The sequence below is a fragment of the Antechinus flavipes genome, chromosome 5, assembly GCF_016432865.1.
Source record: "Antechinus flavipes isolate AdamAnt ecotype Samford, QLD, Australia chromosome 5, AdamAnt_v2, whole genome shotgun sequence".
In the NCBI taxonomy this organism is placed as follows: Eukaryota; Metazoa; Chordata; class Mammalia; order Dasyuromorphia; family Dasyuridae; genus Antechinus; species Antechinus flavipes.
In genome coordinates this window covers 232,097,518-232,110,001 of record NC_067402.1, presented here as the reverse complement: position 1 = coordinate 232,110,001, position 12,484 = coordinate 232,097,518, and the positions used below count along the sequence as shown (strand labels likewise).

The following is a 12,484-nucleotide window of genomic DNA, read 5'->3' as shown; positions in this document are numbered from 1 at the left end:
TCAGGAAATATCCATTTTTCCCCATGAAGGATGATGCTCAGTTTTGCTGGATAGGTGATTCTTGATTGCAATTCTAGCTTTTATTTTCTAGAATATCATATTCCAAACCATCTACTTTTTTAACATGGAAGCTACTAAATCATGTATGATTCTAACAAGCTTGAAATATTTTCCCTTTGATCTGGAAGTTTGGGAATTTGGCTATAACATTCCTGGGAATTTTCATTTTGGGGTTTCTTTGAAGATTCTTTTAATTTTTATTTTACCCTCTGGGTCTAAGACACATTGGCAGTTTTCCTTGATAATTTCTTGAAATATGCTGTCTAAACTTTCTCTAATTATGACTTTTTTTTAATAACTTTTTATTGATAGAACCCATGCCAGGGTAATTTTTTACAATATTATCCCTTGCACTCACTTCTGTTCCAATTTTTCCCCTCCCTCCATCCACCCCTCCCCCAGATGGCAAGCAGTCCTTTCCATGTTGAATAGGTTACAGTATATCCTAGATACAATATATGTGTGCAGAACCGAACAGTTCTCTTGTTGCACAGGGAGAATTGGATTCAGAAGGTATAAATAACCCGGGAAGAAAAACAAAAATGCAAGCAGTTTATATTCATTTCCCAGTGTTCTTTCTTTGGGTGTAGCTGCTTCTGTCCATTCTTGATCAATTGAAACTGAATTAGCTCTCTTTATCAAAGAGATCCACTTCCATCAGAATACATTCTCAAACAATATCTCCTGGTTCTGCTCATTTCACTCAGCATCAGTTCATGTAAATCTCTCCAAGCTTCTCTGTATTCATCCTGCTGGTCATTCCTTACAGAACAATAATATTCCGTAACGTTCATATACCACAATTTACTCAACCATTCTCCAATTGATGGGCATCCATTCATTTTCCAGTTTCTAGCCACTATAAACAGGGCTGCCACAAACATTCTGGCACATACAGATCCCTTTCCCTTCTTTAGTATCTCTTTGGGTCTAATTATGACTTTCAAGTAGTCCAATAATTCTTAAATTATCTCTCCCCAATATATTTTCCAGGCCACATGTTTTTCAATTGAGTTATTTTGCATTTTCTTCTATTTTTTTTCATTCTTTATGCTGTGTTTTCTTATTTCTTGATGTTTCATAGAATCATTAGCTTTGACTTGACTAATGTTTTTGTTTTGTTTTGTTTTGTTTTGCTAAGGCAATTGGGGTTAAATGACTTGCCCATGATCACACAGCTAGGAAGTGTTAAATGTCTGAGACCATATTTGAACTCAGGTCCACCTGACTTCAGGGCTGGTGCCCTATCCACTGTACCACCAAGCTGTCTTAACTAATTTAATTTTTAAGGAGTTCTTTTCTTCAGTGAATTTTTGTGTCTTTTTTACCATTAAGTAAATTCTGTTTTTTAAAGTATTATTTTCTTTAGAATTTCTTTGTGCCTCTTTCATCAAAATGCTAATTCTCTTTTCATAATTTTCTTGTATTACTCTTGCATTTCTTTTCCCAACTTTTCTTCTAACACTCATCTCCTTAATACTTCCAGGAATTCTTGTTAGGCCTGAATCCAATTAGCATTTGTCTTTGAGGTTTTGTTTGTAGCTGTTTACATATTGTTGTCTTCTGAGTTTATGTCTCTTGGTCTTCCTTGCCACCATAGTAGCTCTTTGTGGTCAGATTCTTTTTTGTCATTTGATTATTTTTCCAATTTATTTCTCAGCTTTGAACTTTATGTTATGTTATGGCAATGGGGTAAAATGGGGAGAGGTGTGGAAGTGGAGAAATGGGTAAGGGAAGCACCATCCTAAACTTCAGGCTTTTTGTGTTGCTTTTTAGAAAATAGTTCTTAAGATATACAAGTGTATGCTGCTTCCAAGGCAGTGTGATCCTGGGAGGTATAGTCACTATTCTCCCCTCTGGTCTTCACCCTGAACAGCTCCTAGTTAGTCCCTCTATACACAAGAGCTAGTATTCTTTTTGTCCTGTAACTGTGACAAAGGTCCTTACTCTTTGTGACTAAGTCCTAGTACTCCTCGCCACCTTGCAACTGTGACCCAGAACTGCTTATGCATAATAGTGTTGCCAATCAGTTCCAACCATTCCCAGTGCCACTAAAGCACCTCCTATAACCTCTTTCTGACCAGTTGTCTGTCCACCTTACCATCTGCTACAGCCTTTCAACTGCCACATGTGTAGCCTCCATACAAGCCTCTACCCCAGTATCAGAGCTTCTCCTTTAATCTATTAAGTTTTCTTGGGCCAGAAAAATGTCCCATCCTGACTTTTTGTTGGCTCTGGCAGACCAAAATTTTATTTGAGGTATTATTTTAAAGTTGTTAGGAGAGGAATTTTGGGAGCCTTCAGCTCACTGATATTAGGATGCTAATCATTAGTTATTGATACTGGAAGAAACATGTGAAAATAAGGAATTGTAGCAGCTAGGTGACTCAGTGGATAAAACACCATCCCTGAAGTCAGGAGGACCTGAATTCAAATCTGGCCTCAGACACACTTCCTAGTTATATGACCCTGGGCAAGTCACTTAACCCCAATTACCTCAGCAAAAACAAACAAACAAACAAAAACCAAGAAAATAAGGGATCAAGTCAGTAGCATTAAAAAAAATCTTATTGCCTCCAAGAGTACTTCTATATCCCTGAAAGGGAAATACATCCAACTGCTCTCTGGAAATTTGATTTACCAGTAGACTCGGTCAGTCTCACCAAGATACCTAAAGTCAGGACAGCTTCAAGGAGCAACCATGTACCCCAAAAGGTTCACTCCTTGAGGAAGTCTAGTCAATATTTGTAAATCTCGTATTGTTAAAAAAAATTTTCTTTAAACTGTATCTAAATCTGCTTTCTATAATTCTACACATTATTCCTACAATACACACACACACACACACATACACACAAAAAAAATCTATACCTCTTCAAGTTACTTGAAGGCAGGTATCTCTTAGGGGCAACCAGGATAGAGTGCCAGTCTTGGAGTAAGAGGACCTAAGTTCAAATCCAGTCTCAGACATTTACTAGCTATGTGACTTTGGGCAAGTCACTTAATCCTATTTACCTCAGTTTCCTCATATGTAAAATGAACTGGAGAAGGAAATGGCAAACCACTCCAGCACCTTTGCCAAGAAAACTCTAAACAGGGTCACAAAGCATCAGATATGACTAAAAATCAACAAAGCTTTGCATGTAAGTTTTGCTTTATAAAAAGTCTTCTCATTTAAGACAAGTTCAAATATTTAAACAATTCTTCTCAAAGAGCTAGTTTTATATGACATAGACAGCATGCAAAGTATAGCTTTTGATGATTTATAGGAAAAGCACTAGATTAAAAATAAGAAGGTCTGACTTTTACTAAATAACTATGAAACTTTGAATATGTCCCTTAATCCCAAAAGAGATGGATTTTGTTAGGAAAAGATTCATGTTATGAAAAAGAAATGAAGACAATACATTAATTAATCCAAAGACAACTTCTTAAGTTTCCAAAAAATCCAAATTATATAAATGGCAGTAAGAACTCCATGAACTAAGTAAAGTCTGGGGTACAAAAAGAAAAAAAAAAGCAGCCCCTGGTCTCAAGGAACTCAATTCTCCTGTGGGTATGTTTCTCCATAAACCTCGATTTTGAAAAAAGGCCCAGACCTTTCTCACCACCTCTAGATCCTGCTTCAGCAGCTTTCTCCCTTCATTCCTGTGATTTCTTTCTCCCAGCTCAATTTTGAGGAAGCCCTTAAACTATCCGTGACTCTCCAGACTTTGCCACCATACTCTCCAACCCTCCCCAACTTTTTAGCAACCTTTAATGCATTGTTTTCCCCAATGGAATATACCTTCCTTGAAGATAGGAATTCATTCTTTTTATTTACATTTGCATCCCCAGAAATTAGCAGAGTATCTTGCACAAATAAGTATTTAATTTGTTGATTTAATAGGGGAAAATGATACATATAGGAGGCTTTGGCTGCAAATCAGAGAAAGCTTCCATAGTTCTTAGAATACAATGGCAAAACAAATGGGAATATAACTTCTTTAATGTTATTTCCACTGATGAGATGAGTATCAATTTTTGATGTTGAGCCAAGTCAAGGGACTTTTGTAGGAAGAACTTTCTTTTTTCAGTCTTTAATCACTGTGGTTGATAAAACACCTTTTAAAACAGCTGCCAGGTCACATATCTACAAGAGTACTTAACAGTATCTGTCTGAGCCAAGGTACTAGCAGAACTTGAGTGGGGATGAAGAGGAGGAGAGGGCTATTTCTAGGGCTCTTTGGCTTAGGGTTCTTGGCTGTCTAGACTGGAATCCCAGGAGAAGTAGTAGTGAAAGTGGTGGTTAAAAAAAAAGTTAACTTGGACTTGGATTTATTTTGTATATATATTTATCTATGTATATAGAACATTTCCTGATTAAATGTAAGCTTCTTGAGAGAGGAAACTCACTTTCTTTCTTCTTTTCTTCCTTCTTTCCTTTCTTTCTTTTCTTTCAAACTCCTATCTCCTGATATGGTAGCTTGGTTCATGGTAGACATTTTATATATGTTTAAGGATTCAGCAGGTAAAAATATGTATAAAATTACACTATGGAAGCAAAGATCTTGCACAGAAGACACTTCTGTTATACAGTAATCCCTCCAACTACTAGCAGAAAATGATCTTTCCATAGATATGCCCCTCCTAACATGCTCCTCATGAAAATATATGCTAAAATTACACAAAGAGAAACAAAAGAAGATGAAGTCATAATAAGTGTTTTGATGATGTCAGAAGCTCAATGGAGAAACTTTCCAGTTGTTCCAGCTTTTAAAAATACAGTTAGTAACTAAATAATATAGTATAAGATGGCTCTCTTTGGAAGCTCATGTGAAGTAAATTAATTGTTAATAGACTCAAAAGGTCTACTTAGATTAATGAGAATGTGATTAATAAGATTAATGAGAGATTTCAAAGGAACATTATATTTCTCAATTCTATTCTGTAGTCCATTAGAGTCCAGACCTAGCAAAATGTAGAGTTTCCAAAAAGGTGTTTTGAAAATTAATACTAGATTGTTGGTTATTTTCTGAAAAGCCTCAACTAGCTTAAGAAGATAGAAGGATATGAACCAAACTTCCAAATCATGATTTTTTTGCTCTTGTGTGAGGGTTTACTTTGACAATTGGTTAAATGAATCTAACTACCAAAATTGCTAGGAAGAACAACTAAAGGGGATTTCTAACGGGATAAAAGAGAATACCCAACCATGACACATCTTTACAGACTCACATTCAAACCCCCACATAGTTATCCACAGCACCAAACCAGCCCACAATGGGTGTTCTGGCTTGGAATTTCCAAAAACAAAATCATAGTGGGTGGCCCAGGAGAAGCTAAAAGTACATTGGCAGACGCAGTGTGAAGCTAGAAACACACTAGCAAGTGTTTTCCAGGTCAAATTTAAAGGACGTTTGCTCAGCCAAGGTGGTGGGGGGAAAAAAAAAGAGAAATTTCTCTCCTGCTTAGTTATAGTGCGAGCCTGTCATCTTATATTTTTATGGACATATTTAGCAAAGGAAAGAAGAATATTTGACATCACTTTAGGAAAATGTAGATTGTCAATGTTTGCGTTCTTCCAATTTACATATGATGCATTGCTGGCTGGTCCCCAGCTTGAAAGGAATTAGAATTCTTGGAAATTCACTTACATGGACGATTCTGAGTATTCCCTTTCCCATGAAAACACATTTGCAGGAATCCTTTGGGAATTATGGACTGTTTTTAGAATACAGAGATGACTAATGCAACCTTACCCCCTAACTAAGCTGGAGGTAAAATGAGTGAGTGCTGGGCATCGTATTTTAGAATTAAATATAATGGAAAAATTAGGAATTTTCTTCTCTACAGTACAAAGATACACTCCTAATGCAACACACCTGAAATAGCTTCAGGAAAGGAAGGAACCACACTGTTGATAAACTAGAGAGGAAACAATTTTATTGCTAATATACTGCCTTTGATGCCCACATCCCTGCAGTATACAAATACACATACACACATCCCACTATCCTCCCCAAGACACACAAACATTTACATATTCACACAACTAAACCATTTTAAGTTCCTCCAGGAATCCTTACTTCAGAGGATTACTTCTCCATAACCAAGAAATGTCAATCCAACTCAGAAAAGAACCCCACAAATAGATATTTTTTCCTTTTAGCACCTCTAAATCACTATTAATCAGAGAAATGCAAATTAAGATAACTCTGAGATACCACTATACACCTCTCAGATTGGTTAAGATGACAGGGAAAGATAATGACATGTTGGTGGGGATGTGGGAAAACTGGGACACTGACACATTGTTAGTAGAACTGTGAACAAATCCAACCAGGCTGGAGAACAATTTGGAACTATTCTCAGAAAGTTATCAAACTGTGCATACCCTTTGATCCAGCAGTGTTACAACTGGGCTTAGTAACCCAAAGAGATCTTAAAAAAGGGAAAGGGACCCACATGTGCAAAAATGTTTGTGGCAGCCCTTTTTATAGTGGCTAGAAACTGGAAACAGAGTGGATGCCCATCAACTGGAGAATGGCTGAATAAATTATGATATGTGAATGTTATGGAATATTATTGTTCTGTAAGAAATGACCAGCAGGATGAATACAGAGAGGCCTAGAAAGACTTACATGAACTGATGCTGAGTGAAATGAGCATAAGTAGGAAATCATTGTACATGCACAGCAACAACAAAATTATACGATGATCAATTCTGATGGACGTGGCTCTCTTCAACAATGAGATGATTCAAATCAGTTCTAATTGTTCAATGATGAACAGTCATCTATACCTAGAGAGAGGATTGTGGGAACTGAGTGTGGTTCATAACATAGCATTACACTCTTTTTTGTTGTTGTTTGCTTGCATTTTATTTTGCTTCTCTCTTTTTCTTTTTTATTGGTTTGACTTGATTATTCTTGTACAGCACAATAATTGTATAAATATGTACGCATAAGAACTAAGAGATCATTATACACTTTTATTACAACACTATATATGATGATCAAATCTGATGGAAATAACTCTCTTCAATAATGAGATGATCCAAATCAGTTGCAATTGTTAAGTAATGAAGAGAATCAGCTACACCCAGCAAAAGAACTATGGGAAATAAGTGTGGACCACAACATATCATTTCCACTCCCTCTGTTTTTTGTCCGCTTACATTTTTTATTTCCTTCTCAGGTTTTTACATTCTAAATCCAAATTTTCTTGTGCAGCAAGTAACTGTTTAAATCTGTACACATATATTATATTTAACATATACTTTAACATATTTAACATGTATTGAACTGCCTGCCATCTAGGAGAGGGGGTAGAGGAAAGGAGAGGAAAAGGTTTCGCAAAGGTAATGATGAAAAATTACCCATACATATGTTTTGTAAATAAAAAGCTAAAATTTAAATTTAAATTTAAAAAGTAATAAAAATTAAAAATTAAAATATATATATATGCATACATTGGATTTAACATATATTTCTACCATATTTAACATGTATTGGACTACCTTACATTTAGGGGAGGGCATGGGGGGAAGGAGAGGAGAAATCGGAAGGTTTTACAAGGGCTAATGTTGAAGAATTGTCCACATATATGTTTTAAAAAATAAAAAGCTTTAATAAAAATGTTTTTTAATTCAGTAAAAAAAAAAAAAAACAACAACACCTACTTTTTGAGTCAAGCAGCACAATTTCTCCTACCTCTTTGTTGAAAATACAAATACATAGTCCAGTGTTCTGTGCAAAAACACTTAACAGTACTAGCTTACTACCAATTGGGAGAACTGCAAGTTAACTAAAAGACACTCATTTCACTTAAGTATTGTCACATACAACCAAGATAAGCCATTAATAGCATTTTTGTTCTATCCTAGTCTCTGCATGGGAAACTTAAGAGGGTGTCCTCTCTTTCTGTATCAAATGTGACCAAAACTCTGAATATTCTACCAGTCCAGTTGTACATTTTCAATGAACTGTCTTTCAATGGTTTTAAACATAAAGAAGTACTCCTTTTATCAGAAAAACAATCAATTTTATATATTCCTTTCATCTTCCATCTGGCAACCACCAATTTAATGATTTGTATCTAAGTTTCTAAAGATGGGTATGCCCCAAGGCTCTATCCCGGATCCTCTTCTCTTCTTATTCTTCCTCTAGGAGACTTCATCTGCTTCCATGTGTTTAATTATCACCTAATGCTGATGATTCCCAAATCTTTAAATTGCTCGCTAGTCAAACATATGCTTGCCAAAAAAACTATTTTATGGAGAACTCACACAGGGCAGGCACTAGAGTGGTGATTAGAAAAAATGATACAAAGGTACTCTCAAGGCCTCTCTAAAGAACTTTAGATTGGTTGTATGACATGGGAGACACTGGCACATAACATGCCCTCATCAGAGAAGCTTCTGTGTTTTATAAGCAAACAGGACTGAAGTGGCTCAAAAGAAATGTGAGATGCACAAAGTTAGAGAACCACCCCAAATAGACTATTTGTGTCCAAACTGTGACAGAGCATTCCAAGCTCATAGTATTATGAGCTAAGTCTCTCTCCTAAGCTCTAGTACTGTCAGCAATTGCTAACTGGACATTTTAAACAGGCATTTCAAACTCAACACATCAAAAGCAAAACCCTTCTTTGGAATTTTCCTATTTCTATCAAGAGCATCACCATTCTTTCAGTCACCAGATTTCTGAACTCACAATTGTCTTCAATTCTTCACTTTCCCTCAGCTCAGATCCAATCAGTTGTCAAGTCCTTTCAATTCTAACTCCACAAAGTTTCTCCCATCCATCCCCTTCTCTCTATATACTCTAATTAAGGTCTTCACAACCTTTTTCCTGGATTACTGCAACAGTTTGCTAATTGGTTTTTCTACCTTAAGACTCTCTTTTCTCTAATTCACCACCAACTATAGTTGCTAAAGTGATTTCCTAAAACATAAGAATGAATGTCACTTTCCTTTTCAAGAAATACCACTAAGATCAAATTTCTGCTAGGATCAAATATAAATCCCCACTTTAGCCTTTAAAATGTTTCACATCATGACTCCAAACTAGTTCAATTCTAGTTTCTATGTAAAGTCTTTCCCACTTCCCCCAGCTGCTAGTGTCTCTACTCAAATTATCTTTTATGTATTTTAAATATATATTGGTTATAATTAGTCACCAATAGAATGCAAATTTCTTGGGCCTTCCTATTGAGGCTTTCTTGTTTCCTTGTCTTTGTTATCCCAGCACCTAGTACATTACCCAGAATAGAATAGGTGCTTAACAGATGCTGGATGATTGCTATTACACCCTAGAGTCCAAATTAGTTTGATATTAGTATGGCCAATCTCCACAATTATACATCCATCTTCCTCATGTCCATCTCATAAAAATATCTCTTCCTTCAGATGCAGCTCAAGTATCACCTACATGAAGCTCTTTCCAATTCCTTCCCAGTACTAGTGTCCTTACTTCTTCCCAAACTACCTTAAATCTAAGTATTACTGATATTGTTAAATCATTTTTCAGTCAAATCCAACTCTTCGTGATCCTATTTGGGTTTTCTTGGCAAAGATACTGGAATGGTTTGGTGTTTCTTTCTCCAGCTCATTTTACATATAAGGAAATAGAGGCAAACAGGGTCACACAAGTAGTGTCTGAGAATAGATTTGAACTCAAGTATTCCTGATTCCAGGCCAATGCACTATTCACTGCAGTAGTCACATTATTCTACTAATGTACAGAACCAATGATCATATTATACGTAATTATAACTTAGAATAGTGCAAAATCAAATGCATATAACTCATTCACAGGATTCATTACTTGCACTAATAAGAAACTATCTGTATTGTACTGATAAAGTTTTCAGAGGCAGTAGGCAGAAGCATGGTTTCCCCCAAGGTCCCCAATTAATGCCCAGCTTGTTCTTATAGAATTGTTAACCTTGTTTTAACCAATCTTGTTGGTCCCATCACCAACTTATCCTATAGACTAACCCAACTTTAGGATTTTCATTCCCATCTCTATAACTATGTGACTAACACACAGTAAGTCTGTAATAAATAATTTTTGATTGATTCTACCTTGATTGACAAGTAAACATTTGGATACATCTGAACACTTCCTTTGCCCCACTCTAAGATGCAGGTTCTTACACATTTTTAAAACTACCCTGACTCACTTGACTTACCTCTAGTAGTATATCCTCCTATGACATAAATGTTTCCCTTACATTCACAGGCAGAGAATTCAGCCAAAGGATTTGGTAATGGAGCCACAAAATTCCACCAGTCCTGCTCAGGATTGTAACATTCAACATTTGAAATAGACTGTCCACCAATGGCATATAGTTTTCCACTCACAGCCAGAAGCTTGAAACTGGACCTGAAAGAGAGAAATGAAAGACCTATGATACAAAAGATCATATGTATAACTAAGACAGAACCTGGAATTTCCTCTTGAGATTTTAAGATAAGGCATTTTTCAGTGATGGATGGAGTATAATCCTAACCTCAAAAGAGAAAGGTCAACTTGCTAATTCTTTTAAGATCCTTTCCTGCCCTAAATTTCTACAGGGAAAAAAAATCTTCAAAATGTTTCTGAAAACATTTAACAAAAGATAACATTTGAAGGTATCATTTAAACAAGTATTATTGAACATTTTTATGTTTCCAGCACTGTGCTATTATCATAGGGTCAAAAAAACATAACATTGATGGAAGTAACCTTAGAGGTCATGGTCATCTATTCTAACATTTTATAAATAATAACAATAGTTAGCATTTGTATGCAGAATGAGAAAAAGACAAAGAGATATTTACAAAATACTTTACATATGTTAATTCATGTAATCCTAGCAAGAATCTGTAAAATGGGTGTTCTTGTTATCCCATTTTACTGATGAGGTCATTGAGGCTCGCTAGTTTAAATACAAATATATATGTATAGAGGTATATCATACTCATATGTGTAAATGTATATACATACACACGTATATACATATAGTTGAGCTAGCTAACAACTAATTATGTGGATAAAAGGACATCATTAAAAAGTATAAAATAGACTTAGGGACAGTTAATAGTAAAATTGTAAACAGAGTTAAGTTTCCTAGAAATCAGTGAAAAAAACATTCCCTTCATTGGGACTTGTATATTGTGCTTTAGACCCTGAGAACAATTTTGTATGTCACTAGACTTCACCTGGGTGGCTGAGTTAGTAGGGGGTCCCTTTGGCATCATTTTGGTAATATTTTTCTGATGCCAACGATTCATAAAACCTGATCATGATGTCATTTTTGACCATGAAAAATAGAGAACTGAAAGAATTAAGGCAGTCTTGTAAATAAGCTTACGATTTTACCAGCCCACAATTTGTTTTTACTCTCTACTCCCCAAAGGTACACTGAAAGTAAAGTAAATAAAATTAGCAGACATTTTATTACTCATCCAGCAGAATCACTTGCCCTAGGCAAATAGGTGAGTAGTTATTTTCAAAGCTGAATTAAAAGGCAGCCAAAAAGTAAACAATCCTTCTACCTACCCCCTAAATTGCTCAAGTGCACTTTGGCCTCTTATGAAATGCTTTTTCAAGTTGTCAAATTTGAGTTAAGAGGAACTTCACCATATGAAAATAGTCTATGTAATTAAGCAGTAATTCTCTAACGTAGAGAGTTAAGAATAATACAACTTGCTTGGTGTATGCTTAGGTTAATTTACTGAGCTCCGACCTCCAACACCAAACTCATTTAACTGAAGAACAATATAAAAGAATGGAACTCCAACATGAACTTTTTGTCACTGGGAGTCTTAGACAAAAAGGCAATACTATATTGAGTGTTTTAATTTCTTTAGAGCAATGTTATAGAAGAGACTTTTAACAAATGTCTTTGGCAGTGAGGATGATGACCTGGCAAGGTCAATGGCCCCAGGAATAAAGAATTAAAAAGCAATGTGTAATGTTTTCCTGACTCATAATTCCAATGAACACAATTACCAAGATTTCAGAGAAATGAAGATTGCCTTCTGACCAAAAGGTGATAGACTAAATGAGACACATGTTTGGACACAGCCATTATGGGAATTTATTTTGCTTAATTATACACATTTATTCAAAAGGTTTTGCTTTTCTTTTTTGCTTTAGTAGGGTGGGCAAAGGTGAAGGAAGGAGAGAATAATTTTTTTTTAAATACTACTGTATTTTCAAGTTGCCAGAAGAACTTGACCAGCTCAGTGAGAAGGATAGTGACCCATGCATTTCAAAATGCATTCAAAAATGCATTTCGTTTTCAAAAAAACGAGGCATGTTTTACTTGGAGAAGATTTAAATGGCAGAAGAATTAATAAGAAGATTTAATTTAAATTAATTAAACTAAACTAAATTAATGGATTTAATAATAAGATTTAATAGTTGCCTTCCATTATCTGAAGGGCCATCAT

The 12,484-nt window shown here is 35.5% G+C and overlaps 1 protein-coding gene across 1 annotated transcript in view; it reads right to left on the bottom strand.

Moving 5' to 3' along the window:
- The window catches only part of KLHL42 (kelch like family member 42), a 57,906-nt gene that overhangs the window by 26,154 nt on the left and 19,268 nt on the right, over positions 1–12,484 (bottom strand). Inside the window, exon 2 of the mRNA XM_051961136.1 lies at positions 10,237–10,430. Within this exon, the coding sequence (XP_051817096.1) occupies positions 10,237–10,430 (194 nt within the window). The remainder of the gene's footprint in view (positions 1–10,236; positions 10,431–12,484) is intronic.